The sequence below is a fragment of the Platichthys flesus genome, chromosome 9 (genome assembly GCF_949316205.1).
Source record: "Platichthys flesus chromosome 9, fPlaFle2.1, whole genome shotgun sequence".
NCBI classification, from domain to species: domain Eukaryota; kingdom Metazoa; phylum Chordata; class Actinopteri; order Pleuronectiformes; family Pleuronectidae; genus Platichthys; species Platichthys flesus.
Window position 1 is genome coordinate 9198958 of NC_084953.1, and position 26397 is coordinate 9225354.

At 44.8% G+C, this 26397-nt stretch overlaps 2 protein-coding genes across 2 annotated transcripts in view; both read right to left on the bottom strand.

The window, feature by feature from the left end:
- Positions 1-148: 148 nt before the first annotated feature.
- LOC133961308 (WD repeat-containing protein 47-like) lies at positions 149-12419 on the bottom strand. Its single transcript, XM_062396402.1, has 16 exons — positions 11674-12419; positions 10411-10604; positions 10118-10201; positions 9623-9707; positions 8509-8820; positions 7818-8257; positions 6666-6762; positions 5337-5509; positions 5012-5269; positions 4292-4367; positions 3956-4113; positions 3654-3820; positions 3377-3547; positions 3102-3233; positions 2154-2372; positions 149-1987 (listed from the first exon to the last, which is right to left on the bottom strand). Exons 2-16 carry the CDS (start codon positions 10566-10568, stop codon positions 1845-1847), a joined length of 2673 nt encoding a protein of 890 aa, XP_062252386.1. The 5' UTR covers positions 10569-10604; positions 11674-12419; the 3' UTR covers positions 149-1844.
- A 3535-nt stretch (positions 12420-15954) lies between these two features.
- Positions 15955-26397, bottom strand: part of camsap2a (calmodulin regulated spectrin-associated protein family, member 2a) — a 45670-nt gene continuing 35227 nt past the window's right edge. Inside the window, exons 12-19 of the mRNA XM_062395648.1 lie at positions 24257-26360; positions 22999-23135; positions 22204-22427; positions 21525-21597; positions 21044-21109; positions 19429-19544; positions 18943-19061; positions 15955-18345 (exon numbers count right to left, since the gene is read on the bottom strand). Coding sequence (XP_062251632.1) covers positions 18040-18345; positions 18943-19061; positions 19429-19544; positions 21044-21109; positions 21525-21597; positions 22204-22427; positions 22999-23135; positions 24257-26360 — 3145 coding nt within the window. The 3' untranslated portion in view covers positions 15955-18039. The remainder of the gene's footprint in view (positions 18346-18942; positions 19062-19428; positions 19545-21043; positions 21110-21524; positions 21598-22203; positions 22428-22998; positions 23136-24256; positions 26361-26397) is intronic.

The following is a 26397-nucleotide window of genomic DNA, read 5'->3' on the forward strand; positions in this document are numbered from 1 at the left end:
CTTGTGTGCACCCAGAGGTGTTTGTATGTGTGTGTGTTTGTGTGTGTGATAGTACATGCAAATAAATATATGTGACACATTTAAATTTCCCTCTTTTTGATATTCGCTGACTCGACTCAATAAAGAACTTGGAGAGCTGGCTCTGAAGTGTAACTTAAAAATACTTTATTTAATTTCAAAAGCAAGAACAACACTTTTATTGGATTTAACAGTTTGACGCCCAGTGACCCCTTCAACAAACTTTTTCATAAAGCCACACAGTTGGACAACGAGGCTGAATTTGTCATTGGGCCACAGATCAGGTCAAATATGATTCATAACTTGACTGTGTCGTCTTGTCTCTCTCATGCATCAGGTGTCTGTGTAGGTGAGTGAAAAGTGAGAATAAAAATAAAATCTTCCTTGTTAAAGTAAATAATGTGCCTGGATCATTTCACTCTTCACAGTTTAGCAGCATCTCTTAGTTTAAAGTGCATCATGACTGTTGTCCTCAGATCAGTTTCCCAACCTCTTCTCTCATGTTCACCTCTGTCGGTCTGTTTGTTTGTTTGTTTGTTTGTTGCTTGGTTGGTTTGTTCGTGAGCAAGATTAAGCTAAAATGATTGGTCGGAAGGATGTGGTACGGGCGAGAGAGGTATCCTTTCAATTTTAAAGAAGATCCAGAAATATTATTCCTTTGTTTAAAATTGTGTGATGGGCAATTTTTCAACATTTTCCTGATTTCACAAAGAATAGGTCGTGGATCTTGCTGAAAAAAACAATCAGGCATATTTGGGGAACTGATATCTACGAGTGTGTGACATTTGGTGCAGCCTGATTGAGTTTCCAACACTGACTTCTCATTTTTGTGTAGCAAATAATTAATTTAGTCTGAAATCCTTTTTTGGGTTGATACACATTTAAAATACATTTTTGTTCACCGCTGTTATTCCAAACCTGAACAAACTGAACATCCAGCATTTGTGCAAAGTGCGAATTCACTCTCAACAACAGATGTGGTGAAAAAAACTTGAATCTATACACGTGTGCGCACATTTTCTACACATGAGAAAAGGCGTATGAGGATAAAGCTGCAAATAAATAAATAAGTCTATCAGTCTACAAAGGCACATTATGATATGCATAACCGAACGTGGCTCCCTTCCACCACATGAGTCCAGGTCACAGCTTCATGAACTGCGTCACTTCTGAAGTGAGCGTCCGGCTGATTCACATGAGGTTTAACATTGAGAGGAAATAACTAAACTAACCTGAACGTGTGCTCGCAGGGAACTAACTCATGCCTTTCAGCTTCAGGCATATCAGTCACCTCTCTGCTCTAACTACAACTGTGCACTTTCATCTGTACGCTCTACAAAGCCCCAACACACAAAGAAACATGCACACACGCAGACACACACACAGGAAGACAGACAGACACGCACACACACTGAATATTTTAAGCATTTAAACTCACAAAACATCGTTAGCTCATTTACTTAGCTTCTCCTTTACTTCAACTTTTTTTTATAATAGGGATTTTATTTTCCAATTTAAAAATGTTTCAGTCACACAATGTATACAAACACACACACACACACACACACACCTTTAAGCTCTGCAACATATACAGATTGACGCTCACAATGTGCGAGTGTGACCGAATTTTCCACCTTAAAAATGTTCAGTCACAGAACGTACACAAACACATACACACACCTTTAAACTGTGCAACATACACGGATTGATGCTCACAATGTGGTTGCATGTGAACATGCACAAACACACACAAACACACCGTGAAGCACTAAGTGATCCCACACAGGGCCGAACGCTGTGTGTTCACCAGTGTGTGTCTGTGGCCCTCAGGAGCCCGGAGCCCAGAGGACCACGGTTCGATCTGCAGAGGAGGAGATGAAGGTTCGATCGTTGGGGTGCCACCGACACTGGATCACCTTGTCACCGTGCTCCCCCCCCACTGTCTGGGGGAGGGGCTTTGTCAGGTCACCTGAGGTCAGAGACAAACAGGTTGCCACCATTTTAATCAAATGCATTCATATCTGCAGTTAAATTGTGAAATTCTTGAGACATGAATCATTTACTCTTTTCAAACTGAATTTTAACTTGAGAAATTTAAATCATTCTGCCCCTTGAGTACGGGCATGTGTTCCTACCTTGCAGGTCACTGATGATGATCTTGTTGTCGTAGGAGCCGGTCAGGAGATGGTGGGCTCCGGGGGAGAAGCGCACCGAGCGGATGTCGCTGCCGTGCGGTCGATACGTCTGCACGATGCGTCCTCCTCGGATGTCGTACAGCATGCAGGTGCTGTCCTCCTGACCAGTGGCCAGCAGGCGGCCGCTGGGATCCACCGCCACTGAAGCCACGGCGCTGCCTGAGGGACACAGAGCGCTGATCAATAACGTTTCTCTCATTGAAGATACGTTTCAAACTTTGGAATCCAGTCATAAGAAATTGGCAAATATATATGTTGATGTGAGTCTTTCACAGATATCATGATATTAGGGTTTGTTTGACGATATGAAAACTTTTATTTCACAACATAAACAGAGCAGAAAAGATGTTTCAAAACACCAATGTTTTTTATTCAAGCTGTATGTTTGGCTGTAGTTGTATTTTGTGGTTAAACTGAAGAAATTCAAACCTCAACTACATTTCTTTGTCATGAGGATTTGACAGGAAATGACATCACAAAGATCAATCCAAAATGCATATCGGCTGATAAATCCCTATAGAACATGTTTTACCTCCTTATATCAGTATCAGCATCAATCCTCAAAGATCCATATCTATCTCTAAATAAAATAAAACACTAATATTTACAAATATAGAAATGAATACATAATATTGTAATTTCTTCTTGTGAACCAAATCTGCTCAATACAAATGTATTTTCTTATAATGTTTCAAGGATATTTTCAAAACCTAATGTTTATTTAAAACCTTTACTTTTGTTTATTAGAAAAAAAAACGGGAAATAAACCCCATCGCAAATCTCTGGTGAATGTCTCTGCTCCCTGAATGTTTATATTCTATAAGGTTTCTTAAATTAAGGGAAAATAAACTAGCTCTACAACCGGGTGGAGGATGAATCTCGACCCACCTGAGCCGTGCAGCGTGGTTCCCAGCACCCGGACACAACTCGGGACCCGCAGGTCCCAGAAACGCACCGTCTTGTCCTGGGAGCCGGAGGCGATCATCCACCCCCCCCACGTGTACAGAGTCAGGATGTGACCTGTTTGACAACATGGAGAAGTCTTAAATACTTCATGTAGGTTTGTGTTTTTATAAGTTTATTATAATTTCACTGATTTATTGTGACTGAGAATTAAAAAATGAGTGTTCATGTATCGCTTCACAGCTGTGTCCTCCACTCACCTGTGTGTCCACTCAGAGCATGGAGGCCTTGTCCCCTCTGACAGTCGGTGGTGTAGATGTTACAGTCTCCAGCTCCGGCGCTCATCAGAATGGATCCTCCGCTCTCGGGGCCCTCCATGAAGGCCAGGTCCCTGACGGTGCCGTCGTGCATGCTGAACTCCAGGTCCGGGCCTGAACGAGAGATACACACACAGACACACACAGACACACATATATGAGAGTTTGAACTATTCAGATGAACCTCGTGCTTTCAGGGCTACATTCCAGTCACCGTTACCTGTGGCGTTGCAGCTGTCGGCGTTGAAAGGCAGGACTTTGACAAATTTGTCGTTGGAGCCGGTGGCCAGCAGCTGTCCACAGTGGCTCCAGGCCACACAGTAGATGGAGCCTTTGTGGTGCTTGTTCCTCCGGAAGCGCACAACCGGCTGCTTGACGGCACCAGGACTAACAATCGACACAAGAAAAGACAAGGGACTGATCACCTACAGTCAGGGTAGGCGATTCAATAACTTACCTACCCTGACTTTAACTCTCATGACTGATCTTTGCTGGAGGAACGTGCCTGTGTGTGGCTCCTACCTGGTGGACAGGCTTTCTGGGTAGGCACAGACTCGCAGGGTTTTTGAGTTGGAGCCGACAGCGTAGAGCGCCCCCGAGGGGTGGAAGGCCACGGCGCGTACTGCCTGTGTGTCCTCCAGCTGGTTCACTTTCACAAACTGGGCTTTGGACTTCCCCACCTGGCCAAGAAAATTATTATAAATTATTTGTCAGCACAGATGATATTTACCTGACCTTTACTTTTCTGTTATCGCTTTAAACTCATTTAAACATTAGAATATGTATAGATAGATTCACTACGCTAATGTGGAACAGAGAGAAACATGATTACTATTTAAGCAGCAGAGTTGAATGTACCTCTTGTGTGTTACGTGTTGCAGAGCTGCCGGGATCTTCTTGCGACGTGGGACAAGGCGCTCGGATCCTCTCAGCGCTGCCGGTCAGAAAACGTCAAACAGATTATTGGTTAAAGCTACATCTTCGCTTCTAACCAATCAACACTTCTAACACAGGTTTGATGCAAAAAAAAAAAAAATCTCCTGCTGAATAAAGCGGTGAAGAGAATTCAAAAAGATGTCAGGAGAGCTTGTGGTAATAGAAGTGACACCGGTGATTAACACGTCACTTCCTGCCTCTGCCTGCTGCACCAGGCTGCTCCACCTCTCACCTGAATAATGATGTGATGCTGTGCAGAGAATCTCCTGAGTTGTGTACGTGTGAAAGACAAACTGCAGGTAAACTCCGTAGCCAATCCGCTGCACTGTCTGAATTTCCCTCGGGATTAATAAAGTATCCATCTATCTATCTTTCTATCACTTTACCCACAGGTCATGTCTGAAAACAGCTCTTGCTAGACTTAGTTTTTTGTCTATATGCAAATCACTTTTTCACCCGGACACGGAGCCCAATAGAATAAATCACCCGGTGGGGCTGCAGAGGGCGCTGTTCCTCATACATAGTGTTGCTTTAACATTTGTATAGAGCTGCAGAGTAACATAAGGAGAAATTAAATGATCAATATTAAAATGTGATCATTTCCTGTAATGGCTGATAACCACACATTGGACAGGCTCTGACCTTTGACTGGTCGGAACTGGAGACTCGCTGAGGGAGGGCAAGCCGTGGCTCCCGGTCCTCAACGGGGTGCTGCTGCTCACTCCACCGGGCTTGTCCCTCGGCAGCCCCGTCTCTGGTGTGTGCCGGGCGTTGCCGGTCCCTTGACTGGAGGCGCCGCCGCTTCCCGTCAGTCCGTTCCACTGCTGGCCGAGATGGGTCATCACCTCATCTCCTTTGTGGTCAATGCCCGCGTTCATCTCCTCCAATTTCTGTATCGATCTGGAGACGAGACCACAATGAAGTTTATATTCACTTAAACCTGAATGTTTTAATGTGACGTGCTCACCTGCTCAGGAAGGTCTCGGTGAGGTTGTGCTGGGCTCGGTCCTGCGGCTTCACCCCCCCCTCCAGCAGCATCTGCTGATACAGCTGCCTCTGCTGCTGCTTCTGCTCCAGATGTTGCTGTACGCGGAGGTGCTGCCTGTAAAACTCCTGGATGTGCTCCTCAGAGTCACAGCACTGGAAACACACACACACATGCACCAGTGAGCCAAAACGGCGAGACAATGGTAGGCCTATGTAGAGCCAAACTCTGACAGGATTTATTTGACCTTAACTTGCCCTGTAGCCTGAATGAATATTTATTATTGCTTCTCAGTTTTCTCTGAATCAAAGCTTGGTACTGCTCAATGCCACCACACACACACACACACACAAACACACACGATTATAAAAGACTAACTCTCTCCCAAGAGCCGCAGCTGACAGCTCTTCAACTCCCAGGGCCTTGTCCTCCATCATCCATCCCATAAAAAGTTTTCAAGGACCTCATCACATCCAAAGGGCCTACAGTATTTTCTCTCTCACCACTTTTCTCACAAACTCTCTCTCAAACACACACACACACACCAATCTCGAGCTACTTTTCTCCACTAGATGGGACCCGGGATGCATAAAGATGAGCGATGATGGAGGCAGTGGGCTATCTCGCCTGCACATCAAATCAGATGATGTGCCTTCAGCGTCCATGACCTCCCCCCCCTCCAGCAGGACAGGGTCAGCGGGAGTGAGAGCGTCCCCTGAACACGAGTGGTCGAGATTCGGGGGAGGGATTTATGAGGTGTGGAGGTTTGGAGGCAGTTCAGGGGGTAACTTTTCCAAATCACTTAAATCTGGATTAATGACGACAGACTGAAAATCTCTGTGTGACTTTGACTCAAGTGACCACACATGACGACAAAAGTCATTCAGTAATTCAGCCTGAGCAACTGAAGGCGACACAACACACTCCGACATATCACCGATGGTTTGGGGTCCGTAAAGTTTATAATAAGTATCAAATACAACTAGAAAGACACTCAGACGAGCACATACTTCCAACAAGGCCCAACCGGCCTTAAGAAATCACATTGAAATCTACAAGATCCAGATTTCACACACTGCCCTAAACCTACCCTATTTGTTTCAACAAGATAAATATATTATTCTCTGGGAAGTCAACGAAAATGTTGAAAAGCATCCAATCTCACAATATTTAAAAAAGTGAAAGAAAATTCCTCAAACCACACCAACATTAAATGTCCCAGCCATCCACAAAACAACAAGGAAATCGGTTGAGTAGCTTTTGCATAATTCTAAAAACAAACACAATCTGATTGTCTGTAATTGTTATCACCTCATTTGTCTCTGTGCTGCAGGGCGGCTCTCCATCTTTCCCAGGAGTCAGAGGTGTGCGTGTGGTGTTGGGACCATCAGGCCTCTGTGGTTGTTTCCTATGACAATTCACAATTGTTATTTTATTTATTAAATTAATTTTAATTAAAGTAAAGAGAAAGTAAGACAACACAATGCAGAAATGTTCATGTAAGTAGAACTCCAGGATTTTACTGCATTTAGCAAAAGGAAAGAAAGAGCTGTAATATTTTCACTTGTCAGCAAACAACTAAACTAAGTTTTTAATTGTCAGAGCAACAGCAGTTTAATAATATTTTATAATCAACTTGTTTAATTTATTGCTTTTATGTAAACAAAATGGCTAAACAAACCATCAATAAATCCTGTTAAGTTCGTCAAACTATTGATCTTAAAATGTAGCACTATTTAAAATGTTTTGTATGTACCAGTTCCCTCCTGCAGGTGGAGCCAGTGAGAAGAGTTATTTCATTTAATGCTCTGGTATCAGATTTTACTAATGCTGGTGCTGCCCTGTTTGCAGGTAATAGAACATAAAAGAGGTTTATTGATAAATATTCGAAGGCAGGAATTTATATTCTGTGGCTGAGAAACTGACAAGAAGTAAAGAGCATGAACACAGGATGTGCAGTGATGGAGATGTTTCGAAGATAAAAATAAATTCTATCCTCCGTCCATGAGTAACGACAAACATCTGTCTTAACATTTTGATCCAGACGCTGAGCTAGTTCCAGGATTTCTGCACCGACCCGTCTTATTATTTGCAATAGCACAAACAACAACATGAATATTTGTATTTTTAGAAAGATAATCATTTAGGAGTCATTAAGTGAGAGCTTTTCGATTACACTGCAGCTGCCGCGTTCGTACGCTTTGTGGCATTCACTGCGGGAGATGACAGACGAGGCAATATGTCTGTGTTAAAGAAGGTCTAATGGGATTAACAGAGCTGCACATTGAGCTATACAATGAGATCTACCGCCGGGTTTGTTGTGAGAGGTTGCAGATGCACATGCAAAGGCAGGGGAGCTTAGGAAAACAGCTGCTGGAGAGAGAAGTAAAGCTTGATGGACACAGTAGGTGCAGTGATACAGGTGCAGCCACTCCCCCCAGTCACACGTAGCCTCCTGCTCACCTCTCAGGTGAATCCTCCTGCTGATGCACATTGTTCTCAACAAGGCTCCGGCTCAGAGCAGACTTCATGTCCGCCTCCGTGCTCCTCTTGTCCTGCGCCGCCAAGCCGTGGGACAGGCCGTCCAGGGCCGGGTTGAGCGATCTGGACATGTAGGTGTCGGCCGAATGGGGCCTCTGGCGGAAGGGCGAGGCGGGACAGGGAGACAGGCGGTTGATCAGCGGGGTCAGGAGGTCGGCGTGGCCCGCCTTGCTGGGCTTCATCAGCCGGTCCACGTGGATCTTGAGGGTCTTCTGCTGGAAGGCGCAGGAGAAGTCGCCCGGGGAGACGTTCTGGAGCCAGGACAGCAGCGACAGGTCCAGCTCATCGCAGCCGTTCCCGCAGAGCAGGTCCACGCCGAGCAGCACCTCGCCCTCTGTGATCTCCTCACCAGTTGCTTTGCTCTGGGAAACAGGAACAGCCTTGTTAATTGACCCGAAGCTGGAACTGTTGAGATTCTGTGTTGACGCCTGCTTGTCCTGTAAACCTTTAAATGAGACCTGAGAGGAAATCAGAGTTTGGCAGTAAAACCAATATCCCCTAATGAGGTTTCGTGGCAGAAAGTCTGACTGTAGTTTGTGTTATGTCCTGAACCTTTCACTGCCTCATCGGCACCCAGTGGAGTTTGCTGGTCCACGTCCAGGGGTCTCGTTACCTGACAGAACTCGACACAGCACTCGTACAGGATCCCTTTCATGAGCAGCTGGAAGAGGCGGTTGCCGCTCGCCCTGAAGCCGGCCTCGCTCAGCTTCCTGTCCGCAGGGATGAACTCGGCGACCATGACGCAGGCCTCCTCGAAGCAGTGGACACGCGCCGTGCTCGGGTTCCAGTCTCTGAACTCGGCGTGGTGCGTGAGGCGGGGCAGGGTGAGGAGGAGACACAGCTTGCTGTAGTCGTCCTTGGACGGGCAGAACTCCTCCAGACTGTTGAGGCACTTGACGGCCTCCTGCATGGTGAACTCCATCTGCTGAAGGTGAGAACACAGAGGCTGTGACAGAATGTGGCTGTGATCCAGTTTTATCTAAATCCTGTTTTTCTAGGATCCCACTGGATTGTTTTGGTAAAACAATGAGGCGTAACAGCTGAGAGTGTCCATGCTACATGATCGTCTTGTTTTTGGATCAGCCCGTGTGCTGGTGGAACCACGCAAGCAAGATCTTTTTTTCGTTGCTGTCTGTTTGTGTCTGAACAAAATAACTTAACAATGCATTGCTGAATTTTCACTAAACTTAGTGGGAACACTATTCAGAAGTTTAACTACAGGTGATTCACTTTTTGAGCTGTTGGGTCAAAGGTCAAGGTCAAGATGAACAAAAACATACTTTTTTCAAGATGTGGCTGCAAACAAAGGATGTAGAGCGAAATTTTCCAGCTTATAATGATCAGAAAATCATACCTATGCTTCCTATAAGACAATATACAGGACCTGTATTTAAAAAAAAAAAAGATTTATAATGAAGAATTCATCAGAGAGGTTAGAGGGATTGTCCTTAAACCACCTGATCACACAGAGTATTAAGTGAGATGCAGTAAGTGCTATATGATCTGTATCTACACTGTTTTCCAAATATTAATATGTAGTTTTATCGTCCCAGTTCAATCAGAGGCTTCTTCTACAGACCATTGAGCAGCTCCACTGGAGCAGAAAGAAACCCAGATTCTATTTTAAAAAGGCCAGTATCAGTGTAATTGGTGTCTCAGCGTGTTCTGGTACTGGTTGTTTCACATCCCCAGCGTGCACATTTGTTTTCAAATGACACGATACATACATTTTGAGGTTCTTCAACAGCTGACAAGGCGTTATTTACACACAGAGCTTCCAGAAACTTCTGCTTCAGGATGATGTAGCGGAACCTGGAAACACAAATGTCACTGTTGGGAAATTAGCTTGTTTTTTCTGAGGTTTAGGACAACTGAGTGGGACGACTTTAGGGACAATGGTTTGTGACCAGTGAGTAACTGAGGCACATATGTATTTTTACCCCAGTACATCACTGAGACTTGACCTAATTCATGACCAGTCTCCCACTGTCCTGGAAAATCTCACCCAGTCGCCAACAAAGGAAACACTCATTACTGCTCTACTTTATCAGATATATAAAAACATAGATCAACACGTTGTATAATTCTACTCGACTATAAATTTAAAACATCAAACAATTAAGAGCCGATAGTAACAGCCAGGGACAGAAACTACAGATGCAAAGTTAGAATATATACACGTGTATATCAACACAATATACAATCTATATCATTTCTCTCACCTTTTCTTCTCAAACTTGTCCATCCCTTCGAGAGGCTGAATGAACTGCATCACCTCCTCCCACTGGCCGTCCAGAATCAGTTGCCTGTTGAAAGTGGACAGTTCAAGAGGGATCTGAAATCTATTCCCTCATCAAAGTGCTACCACCTATTGAGTCAAAAGGCCACAGACTTCACAACTATATGGATTTAGTACAAAAAGCACCAGAAGATAACTTCGTGAAACAAACAGTCCTAACTAATACTTGTGTCTCTAGGCTGATCTGCTTCTGAGCGCCACACGTTTCTGTCAGACCTGAGGAAGAGCATGTCGTCGGAGTAGAGCCCGTTGATGACGCCGCTCTCCTTCTCCAGGGCCAGCATGCTGATGTGCAGCTTCCTGGAGCTCAGGAAGTCCAGCATCAGCTTGATCACCTCGGCCTCCTTGATGTTGATCGTCTCCTCGGCCGTCATGCTTACAGACCTGCCGCGGTGGCAGCTTCCAGTCGGCTGCGGCACAGAGGAAGAAAGAGGTTACTGGGATATTCCTCCAGGGACTAGATAGTGTCTATACTCTTCTGCTCAGTGACTTGTATGTTACATTTCTTATGATACTTTCACAGACAAATTGGTTACCAGTGTCTATGATTGCCATGCAGAAACATTTTTATTTCTAATTTATAGATATTTGGATGGAGTATGTTGTTTATAGTTATTTGTAATATGTTCATGGTTAGATTGATTATCGACGACATCTAAGGAAACATTGTCAACATGTTTATATAAATAATATTGTATTGGAATTGTTTCATCTACATTGGAATAAACATTTTCCCACAAAACAACATATCAGTCGTACTCTACCTCCAATAATAATGTTTGTGTGAGTTTACAGTATCATCCAGCACCTATCAACTCCCAACTAGAGTACTTCTGTAGCGTGTGAGTGTGATATTAAGTTTAAAGATGATGTTATATGATGTGTTTGTGTTACAAGCTGCAGTGGGATCCATGTAGCATTGATGTAAGGAAGGTGTGTGCAAACTGACACTACTGCACATGGTGGCACCGTATGATCGCAGCATGGTGAACACATGATAAGACAGATCAGAGGAGGCAGAACCTTCAGGCTCAGACCTTGAATGGTTAAACACCAGGCAGCTGCAGTGAATGTGGGACTCTTCATTATGTATGATGCTCTGTGTGTTTGTGTCAGTGCAGTGAGAGGCAGCAGTGGCGTCTTCAGGTGGAGGCAGAGCTGACACCGCCCTGTTTGTATTCCTCACACACACACACACACACACGCACGCACGCACGCACAGAGAGAGACACACACACACACTGTCCTGGATGTGACCGTTGCAGGTCTGCGGCCTGAGCCTCAGCACTTTCTCTGCGCTCAGCCGACACCTTGTTTACAGCATGACTGCACACACGCGCACCTGCAGATACGCATACACACGTGTGCAGTAGTGGACACACACACACGCCGGACAACAGAAAGCATCAGTGTTAGTCCCTGTCCCTCTCTGCTGCAGGACATCGTGCAGGACTCGAGGCTAACGTGCGCACCGCTCACCTGTCAGTCTGCGCCAGCGACGAGCCGCATCCACGCCGCTCCGCAGTCCGCGCGTCCAGGTGCGCGCGCGCGGGTCAGAGGCACGGACAGAGGACAGACGGAGGACAGAGGACAGACTGTTAGAATCCGTGTCGGTGTTTGAGGAGGAAAGACGCTCCTCTCCGCTCGGACTCTTGTACACAGCTCGCGGTTGCCATGCGGACGCATCCGCACGAGCACCAATCCGTTGCGGCGATGACGCCCGCAGGCCACACCCACTGCACGAGCTCAAAGATCAACCTGGTCCATGGATATAGCTGATGATCATTATATCACTTATAAAGCTGTGAAACTTAACCACTTACATCATGGACTGGTTCAACAAAGTCAGTGATGGAAGACTTATTCAGATGTCAAGTTATTAAAAGAAAAGTTGAGATCAAGTTGACCTTATAGGTGAAAATAAAGTTTGTCCCCACATATATTAAATAATTGATATATCTAACTGTTAAGATTCAGTTGGGGGTTTGTTTATTTATTTATTCTCAGGTTAAGGTGTCCTTCTAAAAGTGAATGTGTCTGTGTTGACTCCGTTACAGTTTACAGCAGTGCTGTGTCGGGTGGGACGCTCCATTTGTGAGCTGTTAGCTGAATCTTGTTAAATGTAAGATTTAGGTGAAATTGAATATGAAACAACCTTATTAATGTTTTCATTTGTGTGTTTCATCTTATTTTTCGAATTGTTGTTTCCTGACCATCGAATGGGCCCTTTATATACTTAATGTTTACATCAACAGGGGGTCCTCTCTACGGAGGCTGCCAGTAGCCCAAACTGGACAAACTAAACACTTTTTGAGTTTTTATGACAAATGTTTAAAGAGTAAATAAATTACTCTTTAATGTCACTTTAATACTGAGTCCTGCTGTTCACGTCAGGTCTCGATGCCAAATAATGAATTTGAACGGTGAGCACGTACATAATGTAGCGTCCTCACGTATAGACAACAGGAAACCTCTCTTTATGTGTAACTTTATTAAAGTCCAGCGAACACGACACACACCTTGTTCGTAAGTCCGACACTCCTATCATCCACCACTGTATTCGTCACTCCCCTTCCTCATTCAGCCTTGATACGCCAACTCATCAGCCAATGAGAGCCTGGCATCCCACAAAACCCTACAGCCATTGGCCTAGAACTGTCACGTGCCCCAATCCTATCTGTTCACTGACCCTCGGGACATTTCAATACTTTCTCCTCAGGAGAGACGCTGTCTAAATCGAAAGCTTTCACCACGTCGTTGCTCAGTGCCCGTTAAATGTCCGCGATTTAGCCTAACCGAAACCAACTAACTCGACTTCGCACTACGTTACCCATCACTCATGGCACACATATGCAGACCAATCAAGCAACGTATTCCAAGTGTTTTCTTCTCTGGCCAGTGTCTCGGCTCCGAACCACACAACTTGTAGAAGGATGCTTCGTGGATCAGAGATCTGTTGAGCCGTATAGTGATGAATCTCAAATCTTCTCTCAAAAAATACCCCCCCCCACTGGGCTATTCTCCAACAATAGGTTTCATCCAGTATCTAAAAGCCAAAAATATAAAAGTAACTTTAAGTAAGATTGTCAAATATATGTAGTAAAGTTGAAAATATTTTCTCTGAAGTGTATGTCAAAAGCAGCATTAAATGACACCAACACACAGACCATAATGGCTTAGTTCAGTGCGGAAACCATCTGCTGATGTGGCCTAGTCGGTAAAGCGTTCGCCCCGGGAAAGAGTGACTCGGGTTCGAATCCCACTCCCTCCCATTTTCAAGTAGGCAATATGTCAAACTCTAACTATTGTCAGGACTCCTCCTATTAATTGCAAAATACCTTACACTATGTTAATTTACATTAATTAAATATAAAAAAAGGGAAAAATTTAATTAAAAAAAAAAAAAATTAACTGCGCGCGCACATCCTGCGCAATAGGCTTCTGCGCAGAATGTGCGCAGTAGGTTTCTGCGCAGAATGTGCGCAATGGGCTTCTGCGCAGAATGTGCGCAGTAGGCTTCTGCGCAGAATGTGCGCAATGGGCTTCTGCGCAGAATGTGCGCAATGGGCTTCTGCGCAGAATGTGCGCAGTAGGCTTCTGCGCAGAATGTGCGCAATGGGCTTCTGCGCAGAATGTGCGCAGTAGGCTTCTGAGCAGATTGTGCGCAGTGGGCTTCTGCGCAGAATGTGCGCAGTGGGCTTCTGCGCATAATATGCGCAATGGGCTTCTGCGCAGAATGTGCGCAGTGGGCTTCTGCGCAGAATCTGCGCAATGGGCTTCTGCGCAGAATGTGCGCAGTGGGCTTCTGCGCAGAATCTGCGCAATGGGCTTCTGCGCAGAATCTGCGCAGTGGCCTTCTGCGCAGGATGTGCGCGCGCAGTTTTTTTTTTTTTCCCATTTCATATTATTTAAAAAAATATATATTTCATTAAATAATTTTTTTATATTTAATTTTATATTTAAATTTTTTATATTACATTTCATCATCATTATTTCTCCGCGCTGCTTCAGGGGTAAATGATGTTGGTCTTCACAGGTGACTGACCTACGCAAAAGCCTGTAGCCGCCACCCCCCACAGGAGATAATGTGCCTGTGTGTGTGGCCGCGGTGCTTCCTGGTTCTTCACGGCACTACGCTGCCGGTGCGAACAGCCCAAGTATTTAACATGGGCGAGATAAGGAGGTGGACCGCTTCTCGCAGCGCTTCTACCTCCGGTGCATCCCCGGGGTTAGAGGATGATGGTGTGACGTTAATGTATTGTTTTACATTGCATGTGTCACGTCATGATCAGTCTCCTATGTCGCCTGTACCAGGAGCCGCCGCTGTCACTGGTTATCTTGGCTCGCTGTCTGGCCGGTAACCAGCCGGACGGACCGCTCCGTGAAGAAGAAGGAGGAGCTGTTTCTTTACTTGGAATGCGGCCACTTTATTTCTCGGATATACAGCAGGAGCAACACTCGCATCCCATCTAGGTGGTCCGTCACTTCTCCTTATAAACACACTTTTAGCTTATTTTCCCATAATACCCTGGGGCACTACGTCACACACTACAACGTTCCTTAAAGGGGCAGGCCATACCTGCGACACAACAGCTCTCGGTCTCATATATAGATGGCAAGACAAAGCAGAGACGCAGACTCAGCAACTACATCCGAGATCCGATGCACATTATTATTATCGGAGGGATTTTTACACACTGTCTGAAAAACCTTCCGACAGTAAAGGCAAGGGGTAGTGATGGATAAGGTTTTCTTTAACAAGTCTGTCATTCTCAGTTTCCACCTTAAAACTATGAAATGAACTGAACTATGAACTAGTTCAGAATTTAAATGGTGAACTATGAACGTGAACTATTCATGTTTACTTGTATGAACTGAACTTTGAACTTGTTCATGAGAAGTTTGAACTTGCACAACACTGCGTTTTTGATAGAAAAATATCCCAAAGTTATGCAGTAATATAAGTTAATATAAAGTTTATCTTCACTCTAAATAATTCTTCATAATTGTTTTGATGATTTTAACATTCATTTAATATCTATTAAATAAAATCTAAATCATTAATCAATAAATGATTAGGACTTTTTGACTTTGACTCACTTTACCTTCATTTGTCATTTTTTCCTGATTGGTTAATCCCGTGTCCACAAATATGGGAGCGGTGTGATGGTTAACACTGTCAGCTCACATCAAGAAGGTGGTGGGTTCGAACCTGCTGACCAACCAGACCCTCTCTGTGTGGAGTTTGCATGTTCTTCCTCTGGATATTTCTCGACCTTCCCCCCACAGTCCAGAGACATGCAGATTACTCTAAATTGCGAAATGTGAATGTGAGTGTGGTTGTGATCAGCGGCCATCACTTGCTTCAATTAAAAGTACAGATAATGGGTGAACCATATAGAATGCTGAGGCCATGCTTAAATTTATTAAATGTAAATGAGAAAAATAAAAAGAACAAAACAAAAATCCCACATGTTCAGCATTACGTTGATTGACGTCGCAGCGTCCGACAGAAACAAAGTCATCAGAGTGAATGAGCTAACATGAACACACTGTACAGAATCATTACACTTTAAATTATCCTTTTTCTTTTCTTGGCCTTAAACAGCCAAAAGCAGGTGGACAGAGATTTTCTGTGGACAAATCCTCCCGAGAAACACAGAAACACTTTTTTCAACTCTGTCAATCTTTTTTTTTTTACATTTTCAAAAACATGTATGTGTTTTGTTCATAAATACCCCCCCCACCCCACCCTCCCTCTTTATAGTTCAAAGCAAAGCACCATGATGACAGATTTAATTGGTTGAATATCAAACCTGTGAACGGTGCTGCTTTTGACATTCAGTGGTAAAAGGAACATGACACCGACACCAGTGAAACTCTGTGGTGAGTCTCGTACCCGTTACACAACAAGAAGGACCGGAGCTCCTCCTCCGCTTTGCATTATGACCTCAAATGATTCCTCCCGTTAATATAAAGAAAGAAAGAAATTCTTGTCTTTTAAGAACATGATTAATTTATAAGTGACAGATGTTGCTAATACACATTCATGTCATAACAACAGACGTGTTGAAAATGTAAGTTTGGCCATTTTGACTTAGTAACTAACTGAAGTATGACCGGCTTTTTGAATAACACAGAAAACAGATTTGTAACTACTCAGAAATGTAAACTCTGAGAATATATGAACCATCATTCACTTCATTTTGGTGCCTGGTGGTCCGGAAGTGCCTTGACATTAAAATGCCATTATTAATTATTATTCATAATAATTCTAATTTTAAGATAATTATTATAAGTAGTTTGGCAATCGTGAATTTAATACTGCTAAAGTACAAGTGAAGTTTGAATCCTGATATAAAGAGAAAAACTTATTTTGTGTCTTTAAGTCATACTGGTAGTGAAACCAGTGTGATTACCTCCGCCAAGGTTTTGTTTATAGTTTGTTGCTTTGTGAACGAGATTACGCAAAAAGTATTGTGCAGATAACCAAGAAACTTCTTGGAAGGATGCGATATGCATCAGTGAAGAACTCATTCAATTTGAGTGTAGATCAAGTCTTTTTCTTTTTACTTTCTTGACAATACGAAAATGGCAGTTTTTCCTTCTTTCTTAGGGATATTGTGCATATTGACTGTTCTGGAACAATTTGATGCAGCTGGATTGAATTTAAAGGGGACTGTTGGGCCTTGGCGGAAGTATGCGCTCAACAGAGTGCCTTAAAATCTCTATCTTAAAATACTGCAAGGTTCCTACATGGAGCAGAAGGAAGCATTTCAAAATAAAATATAAAAGAAGGAAATAATACTGAGCTTTTTATTCATTCACAAACCTGCTGTTGACCAGCAGCAAAGTGATTTACAACACTGGTTCTCAACCCTTTTTTGGCGACGTCCCCTGCCGAGTGTTAGCACTGACACTCTTTTCTTTTATTTATCCCTGTCAGACAGTTTTATGTAATTATTGTAACAAGAGTTGAGGTTGCAATTACTCAAGAAAAAAGAAACTCTTCACAATGACAAGAGACATGACAGAATATCTCACAGACGTATCATAGCGCAGATCGTTTGCAGGTGTCCGAACCCACAGGTTGAGAACCAGTCTAGAATAAAACCGAGTAATGACAGTAACTTCCTGCATGGTTTAAAAATCACTTTCTCAACGAACTGGGTTGAGAAAAAAGCTGAAACCGCTTTGCTTTGTTGAGCTGAACACACATGTACCGTGTGGCTAACGCTAGCTGTATGCATTTGATGTCTTTTTGGCCCTTTGTAGTTTAACGTACTTCAATATACAAACTGTTTCGCCCACTGAGATGAAGACGTTTTCTTCCAAATACAAAAAAAAGCCTCCGTTTAAATACGATGCTTTACAACCACCTCAGTACACTCACACGCTAAAAAACAAAACAAGCATAAGGCCACACATCAACAGCAGTATGCACGACTCAATGCAAAAATCAATCTGTACATGAATTCAAAACATTCAGTGCTTCAGTAAAATGTCCTGGCATTCATAATGTCTCTTTTTTTGACGTTTGGCACACAGGAGACGAGGACCACACTCGCACAGGGACGATCTCTAGTGAAGAGCATCATTCTCCGACAGTGGCATACATTCCAGTTGTTCTTTATCTTTGAGTCTGATCATTATCAGTCCAGAGTAAAGGAGCAGAAACACGGACGGGAATGCAATGAGAGGAAAAACAGACAAACGTGAAAAACAAGACACGTATGCATTCATCTAACTGGCTTTGCAGGTGTTTGAATCTTTATGGATATTTACAGTGAAGTGCAAATTCAAATGTGTTTGTTCCAAATGAGGAGGGGGAACGGCGATGTTCGATTAGGACAGGGCAGGCACTACTTTTTTCGGGGTGGGTGGCTTCTTGGTTTGCCAGAGGTGGCCGTGGATGGTCACGGCGTCCACGCTGGCCGACATGGTCTTGGCCGGTATCTGACTGAACTGCTTCCTGTCCGAGTTGTACTTGTAGAGGCCGTCGATCATCTTGCGCGTGATGCTCTTAGGGCCGACGCCTGTCAGCTTGTTCATGTCCTCCGACTCGGGGCAGTAGGTGTAGAGCGAGCGGAACTGGCAGCCGGCGTCACGGAACAACACCAAGAAGTTGGTGGCCCCCGACTTCTCCATTTCCTGTTGAGTAAAAGGAAGAGCAGCTCGTGAGATACAGTACGATACAGGTCACGTGGGATACAAAGGCTGTGGTGATATGTGGCTTTTCATCATTTTGCCTTTTGTAAAAGAAACTTGGTGAAAGGATATGAGGGAAGAACCCTTTTCACTTTCTTAAACATTCCAAGATGTTATTATTATAATATTTTTCGCCGTTTTTTAAGAAGTTTTCATGGATCTTGATAAAAACAGGCAGGTTTATTTAAGGGACTGATTTCTTACTGTTTGCTATTTGGTGCAGCTTGATTGAATTTAAAGACACACTCTTGGGGGACATGATACATGACATATTTTGAGCGAATGTAAGCAGTCAGCTCCATGGCCGGATACATCCAGCTAAAGGGCACGGTCACACAGAGTTTATCAGCTCCCCGTGAAGCCATGCTGGGATGTGCTTCACCACAGGAGGCTAATCTGTAATCCACCTCCTCGCTCCCGCAGGTTGACGTGAACGTGAGGTGAAGGTTCGCCACTGATGCATTCGCCTGTGTGACCGGGGCTTCACACCGCAGTGAACAGATTCAAACCTATACAGATTGATGGTGTTCATGCTCTTACCTCCAGGATCTTATTCTTCTGCCCCTCGTTGACCTTGCCTGCGAGGCAGCAGTGGGCCATGGCGTTCTGTATGATGTGCTTATTAGACTTTGCACTGGGCTCCTTGTAGAGCTTCGGTCCTGAATGAGAACAGAGGAGAGGACGTCAGGACGAGGCTGATGTTATGGCAACTCCTCCACTTACGTCAAAGACTCCTCTAACCATTTCTTTTGATAAATCATGTATGAGGATTCTGGTCAGTCTGACAAAGTATTATGAGCAGTGAACACAGCATTCAGGTTATGGAAAGACAAAATTAAAATCATCATAAAAAACAGAAGATAATTGAAAAAAACGTCATTTTAGTATCAGAATAAAAGCGTAAGAGACACAATTCCTCAAGAAGAACTAAATTAAGGAATCGTTTTATTCCATGACTTCCATTTGGCATTTTTGTGTTTGCATGAAGAACCCGTTCTCCAGAAGAGACATGCTTAGTGGACGTACCATTGTAGTCTGTGTTGGATGTAACAGAGGAGGTTGTGGATCCGTTCTCCCAGTCCTTCTCTCCGTTTCTGCTGCTGGAGCGACTCGGGGACAGGAAGCCATCTGCAGAGTCTGGCCTGGAAAACACACACACACACACACACACACAGTAAATTAGACCACGTTTCTGCATGGGTGCTGCTCCCGAACACTCAGCAAATCATTTGGGCAGGGCAGGAGAATGCTGCAGTATAAACGCCAACTAAGATATTTTAGAAAAACCTCTCTGAAAATCCATTTCTGTTGGCTGGTGTCATTTTCCTGCCCTGTCGACATCATGTTTGCGTAGCTCCTTCCTCCACTGTGGTGGAAACTGTGTCTCAGTGCACAGTCGGAGTTTGGGATTGTTTGGGTTGTGCAGCCTGGCAGTAACTACTGAAGCAGCAGAGCTCGCAAGCACAGGCAGTGAGCGCAGTGACGTGAAGCAGTGTGGTGCACTGAAGGTCAGTAAAAGAGGTCAGTCCAGTGTAGTGCAGCACTTGGCATTTACTTGCTCTGTTTGTGGACTGCCATCACACTGTGTCTCCTGCATCTTTGTTTTTTCCAATTCCACTTGTTTAAAACAATTTAGACATTAATCCTCCTCTGTAATTATGTGAATTTATGTAATCGGAATCCACATTTAGCTCAAATGTGCTGGTGGCGTTTTATTGAGGAATATAAGACGCCCACACAATTTGTATCTTTAGTTTGTCAAAAAAACTGAATCTGCCAATGAGATACAAAGTCAAATTTTGATTCAATATATTTTAATGTTTTACCGGATGAAATTTAAAATATGGGGTTGGATGGAACTTTTATTAATGCCACCAAGGATAAAATGTTTTCAACCCTGTCTGTTAGTTAGTTTATTTGTCTCAGCAGGATTACACAAAATATACACAGCGGTACAAAGGCCAATAAAGAACCCATTACATATTGGCAAAGATCTGAATAAAGAGGCAGATCCAGGATTATTTTACTCCTCCTTTTTTAACATTGCAAGTTAGGGCACTTCTTTGAAATTTTTAACCAATTTCCCAAAGTAGAATTTGGAGGATCTCGCTGAAAACAATTAGGTGCATTTAAGGGACTGAAAATTATGTGTGTGTGCAATATGGTGCGGATCTAAATACAGATCTAAATCTAGCCGATGTAAATGTGGTTTATCAAGGAGACTGTTGGGCCTTGGCTGAGGTATGTGCTCTACTGAGTGCCCCTTCTAGTTCAGGGTGGGTTCTACAGCACAAGTAAGTGACGTGAGTGGCTCTAAACAAAGCTTGATAATTTAATTAGAGGTTTTGTTAAGTGAAGAAAAGAAGAGCAGGGAGTGTAAATTGGTGCAAAGGATGCAGCAGAGCGACAAGTGATTGTTTAGTGGGAGCCATGTTGCTGAATGCGAAGCATTAGAGCAGTGATTCAAAGATAGACATGAGGATCTTTCTGAACAAAGGGGAGGACAAACAAGTTTTTCCTACTTGTGCTCATTCAATCCCTGATAAAACCCAGTGAAGGTGGGACAGGGTTTTAGGAGAAGGATTGGGGCTCAGGACAGTGTGAAGCACCTTAAGGGTTTAACAGAGAAGCGGAAACCAACCTTCTCCTTCTCCGTTTAGGAGAGCTCAGAAAGTGGAGGAGGCTGCCAGAGGCTAAACTAGCACTTCTGACAAGTGTGAAACAGCAGGAGAGAAGGTAGTAAACAAAAGAAGGAAAGATGTACACAGGAGAAATGTTAGACCTGAGGACGTGAGTTAGAATGGACAGCTTGGACTTAAAAAAGGATCAGAAAATATGACCATTAAAAACACTTTTCAGGTTTCTTAAGAAGCGGTTTGCCACTGTAAACATATTGTATGTATAAAGTACTTGTTAAGATTGTGTGATAATTGTTATTCTTACAGCAAATGAATCAACTGTGTGTTTTGTGGATTTTCTTATTTTCTTCTGCCTTTAATTATCAACCATTATCTACATTAAATTGACATGAATCCATCAAGTTTTTCATACTTATCATGTTAACTAAATATAGCTGAATCAGAGTCACCTCAGAGACTTAGTCGATTAAAAGCTGAACTCACCTCGGCGTCCTCTTCTCAGACTGGACGCTGTCGCCGTCTCCCAGGCTGAGCGAGGCCAGGGACAAGCTGGAGACTGAAAAGACACGCTGGCGTGAACCTGGATGTGAGACAACGAGATGTGGCACAGCACGACACGGTTACACACACACCACGAACGAGCACATCACCGGACCCTCCACTCTGGTTTGTGCCAACAACATTGTCACAGAGAAATGCAGCTTCAGCTCCGTGACTACGATGAACTCTCACATGAAATACACACAAAACGGATATACATCCTGCAATTCATGGTTAATGTGTAGAAATACACACTTATATATGAGGACACATATAAAACAAGCTAGTGCTGCATTTCTCCTTCAGTATATCGGTGTTAAATTTGAACCCCTATAATTTTTGTGTAAATGTTACACACAAAAACATTGTCCCTTGTAACTTATTTCCTATTAGATTTATATAACTTAATATCAATGCCAAAATCAAAACTAATATTTTACTTTAACCAGCTGAATGCTTAATTTAGATTTATATTTTTATTTGACGTATTTGAGAAAAGTATAATAGAAGAATAGCCGGTTTTATTGGAGGTATTCCAGTGGCACAAAGCAGCAGTGACAGCATGACACAGATTGGACAGACGGGATGACGCTCTGCCTGAGACGGGCATTTCCATGGTTACCTGTGGCAGCTCTGACGGGGGTTTTGGGAGAGTCCATACTGTCGCGGTGGATGGACTTGGGCCGGCCCCGCCTCTGCTTGGTGCCGCCCCCTGGTCGAGGTTTGATGACGGTGTCCATGTCCTGCATGAGCTTGAGCTGCTTCCTCCTGAGATACTCCTGCTTGATGAACTCCCTCCTGGACTTCTCCTCCTCCTTCCTGAGACGCTCCTCCTCTGCTTTCAATCTGAAGGGACAGAGCCGAGGGAGGGAAGCCGAGTCAGAGCCGTGGGTCAAATACTGTACGAGTTTGAGTTCAGGATGTTGTGCACTTTCACCTTGCTTATTATTTTCTGCAGTGTAGTGGAGAAAGGTTATTGGACGGCTTCTGATTCAAAGATCAATCATCAGATTGAGTAATTCAAATTTTTTAAATGTCTCTCTCTCAGAAGTAAAGATGTTTCTTTCTTTTTCATCCATCCATCGTTCTCATCTCTACTGCTTATTCTTTGAGGGTCAGCTGACATTCACACCTACAGGATTCGAACTGGAACCTTTCAGTCATGTCACCTTAGACTGTTAGTTTGCTAAATGGATGTCACATTAAGATATTGATATATAAAAGTACATCATGTACGTGCGATTGTGTTTACTAAACTCTTTTTTTTCAATATAAGGTACCGCGGCAAAAAATAGAGTCCAGTTGTTAGAGCGTGATGTGAAATGCTGGTTAATCAGAAAAGATCACACAACACTGCATCGCCCTAATTGTGTGTTGAAAGCGCCTGTGGACTGATTCTCCGGACGTGTAGACATACCGAGCTTCCTCCTTCTTCTGCTCCAGCTCGGTCTCCAGCTGCATCTTCTTCTGCTGACTCTCCTTCTCCCTCCTCATCCTCTTCTCCAGCAGCGCCGCCCTCTTCTGAGCCATGTTCTCCTCGGGCTTCCCGTCCTCCTGAGCCGCGGGGGGGGGGGGAAACAGAGCCGGTCAACTTCCACTGCTTCAGGTACATGATGTTCTCAGCAGGGTAAGAATTCAGTGTCATTTACAACCTCCTAACATAAAGTAAAACCGGTTTATCTGCAGTTTATTAGGACCTTTTATGGTTGTGACACGCTGCAGATAAAGAGGCTTATCTGAGTATTATGACTGTTTGATACTTTTATTCTTCTTATCTGATATGATGAATGAAATCTGAAACGTGATGCTGTGAACGGTGATCTGGTCTTTGTATAATTAAATTAAGGGAGATACTTAAAATTATGAGTCACTGTTTTTTTCTAGGCAAGAAAATGTTTAAGTTTAAAGGTACAAGTCTAGATTTTTATTTCATGAATCATCTATAAGTTTCCACTTTCTGCATCTCTCCAGTCTCACACTTCTCTGACCCCGCTCTTCCACAGCTGTGCCTGAATTATTCACAACAGCCCCAGTTTTATGACCTACATCGAAGCTCAGACTGCGGCGAGCGAACCGACACAAATGAGGAAGATTACACCGGCTCCCCGTCAGGTTTCAACCAATCTTCATCTCGTGTCAGGAACATGTTCGGTTGCTGATAAAAACAAACATGTCTGCCCTGAGGTTCAAATGTGTAATTTATTTTTCTACCGAGCTGCACCAACATATTTTAAGGCCTCTAGTGATTTTGCGTGGCTGTAGCCTGGAGGCTGCACGCTATGGTTTTTATTATTTATGATGCTGCTTCTATGTTTTAGCTTTTCTTTTAACGATGAGTGATATTATTGGCTGCATTTTTATTCTGACCTTTTTACATGTTGAGCAAATGGGGTGCAACAAATGTATATGATTAATTAAATCTAGACAAAATATATATTTTTATGAAACTGTGTACGGAGCCACACATAGAGTCAAGGAGAGACCGACTGCTATTGCGGTCTTTCTCTAAAGTGTTGTGTTACCTTGCGATACATTTGTGTTTTCCGCAATAGATTTTGAGAAAGTATCGTAAAGTAACTCTAAAAACTTTATATTGAGCAGAAATGAAACAATGGATAAGAAAACAATCATCCATTTAATATGTGGACAGAAATGACCCATAAACAACAACCTACCTTGAAGAAGAAACCGCGACACCTCCTCTGCTCCTCCTCTGAGCCGTCCGCATCTCCCTGCTGCATCTCCAGACCATCATCCAGTGTCAGGTCCTCCAGCGTCTTCACCACTGACAGTGGAACCTCGATCAGGTTGCTCTTTGCTTGACCCGAGGCCTCTGGCTGGGTAGGGATCTCAGTAGGTGTCACCGTGAAGGTCTCCACCACAGGGTGGGCCAGAACATCTACAGCTGACTTCTGAACAGCGGGTTTCTGGTCCTCTTTCTCCATGTCAGGGATCTCCGATTGGCTATGTGCCTCCGTTTCCTGGGTTTTGGCGTTTGAATCTACTTTTGTTTGCTTTTTGTTGCTCTGCAGGTTGGGGGAGGTAGGGGGAGAGTGGGCGACACAAATACTGCCAATCTCCCTCTCTGGGGAAAGGAGGAAATCCGCCTCCTTATCTTTCTCTCCATCTGGGGCCACTGTCTCTGGATTGGCACGCGCCGGTTTCTCCCCCATGTAAACAAAGGTACTCGCCAAAGGCTGGCAGGGAGAAAACCGCCGCAGCCTCGGGATGCTGTCGACAGATTGCGGGGCGTTTAGGACCCGGTTGAAGGGGGCCAGCTTGAGCTCGGTGGGACGTGGGGTGCGAGGACTGCGCGAGTGAAAGGAGGCAGATTTGCGCTTGATGCTGGTCGGAGAGCGGTGGGTGGAGTGGGGGGAGTCGGCGGGAGAGGAGGGTCCTGAGGAGCGAGTGACAGCTCTGTGTTTTTGTGGCGAGGGGTCCGTGAAGGGAGGAGCGACGACCCACGCCTGCTGATGCTGCTGCTCCCTCATGGCCATGATGACTTCCTGCTGCTGGGCCAGTCGCTGCATCTCGGTCTGGAGGAAGGCCAGCGAGTGGTTGAGTTTATCGATCGACCGTGTGTACTCTGTGAGGTCCACTTCGGTGAGCTGAGCCGGACTTTGTCCACCCTCCTCTCCTGCTCCCGGTGACTTTGTCCAGCAGGAGGCTGTGTTGCTTTGCTCCGCCCCATCGGGGGTGTCGGCCTTGCTCCTCCCAAATTTAAAGACGGGACTTGCTGCCTTTCCTTCTGCCTCAACTTTCCCTCCCTCCTCACCGCTGGCGGCCCCGTCCCCTTTCCTCTTCACCACATTGAGGAAAGTAGAGTGACCCATCTTCTGCCGATGCCTGGTAAAAGCAGCCTCCACTTTCTTCTTCTGCGCCTCGATGGCTTTCCGTTTCTCCTCCAGCCTCATCCTCAGATGCACCATCTCCGTGGCCATGACTTGAGCGGGGTCATTGGGTGGAAGCTGGACAGGTGTGGGCGATGCCCGGACACTAAGGGGCGCTGGGGTCGGTTGGTGGACGGGGCTGTGCTCGGGGGTCGGCGCCCAGGAGACGGATAGCGGGAGGCCAAACTCTGAGCCCTCGGGCGTGGTCTTGAGCGAGCTGCAGCTGCCCCTGCCGGAGTCCGGCGCCGATGGATTGATCTTCTTAAACTTATGCTCGGCAAAGTTGGTCAGCTTCATTCCTGAGGGGGATTTGCTCAGGCTGCTCGGGCACGGGCTCGGCGTGTCCATATCCAGCTCCATGTTCACGGAGCAGTCCTTCAAAGAGGAATCCTCGTCTAGCAGGTCCTCTGTTCGGAGCTGGACGCCCGTGTCGACCTCCGTGGTGTCTGTGGTGCTCAAGGGTCCTTTGGAGTCCAACTCTGACACCGGCTCTAAGCCACCGGCCCCCTGTCCCTGACTGTGGAGGAAGAACCCGTTGTTGATACCCTCCACCGGGTGCCTGCTCGGACTGTGGATAATCTGAAGGGCCTCCTCCATGGAGGGAGCAGTTGCCATGGCGCCCTGATGTCCACTGGGAAAAGCTCGCCTGCTGGGTTCCGCACCAGCTAGACGGTCTGGGCAGCCCTCCTCCTCGATGCCAATGCTCTGACCGTTCACCGGCTGGAAGGACAAGTTGCGCTTCATTCCTCTGGGCAGGTGGTGGACCTTGAAACCGGAGCCGTCGTCGGTGCTGACAGACCGGACCATGCCTCGTGTGGAGGAGAGAGAAGTGGGCGCAGAGTCCTCTTTGTCGAAGGGGATGTCAAAAGACACGCCGTAAGGCCCAGACCTGAACAGAGGCACAAAAAGGAACGATATGATTTACT

Excerpts from the sequence above, each read along its gene's own strand:
- LOC133961308 (XM_062396402.1), bottom strand. The coding sequence starts at position 10,568 with ATGACGGCCGAGGAGACGATCAACATCAAGGAGGCCGAGGTGATCAAG. Across the intron at positions 9,708-10,117 it reads GACAAGTTTGAGAAGAAAAG|GTTCCGCTACATCATCCTGA; the intron begins GTGAGAGAAATG and ends TTGTGTTTCCAG. Across the intron at positions 2,373-3,101 it reads AACCACGCTGCACGGCTCAG|GCAGCGCCGTGGCTTCAGTG; the intron begins GTGGGTCGAGAT and ends TGTGTCCCTCAG.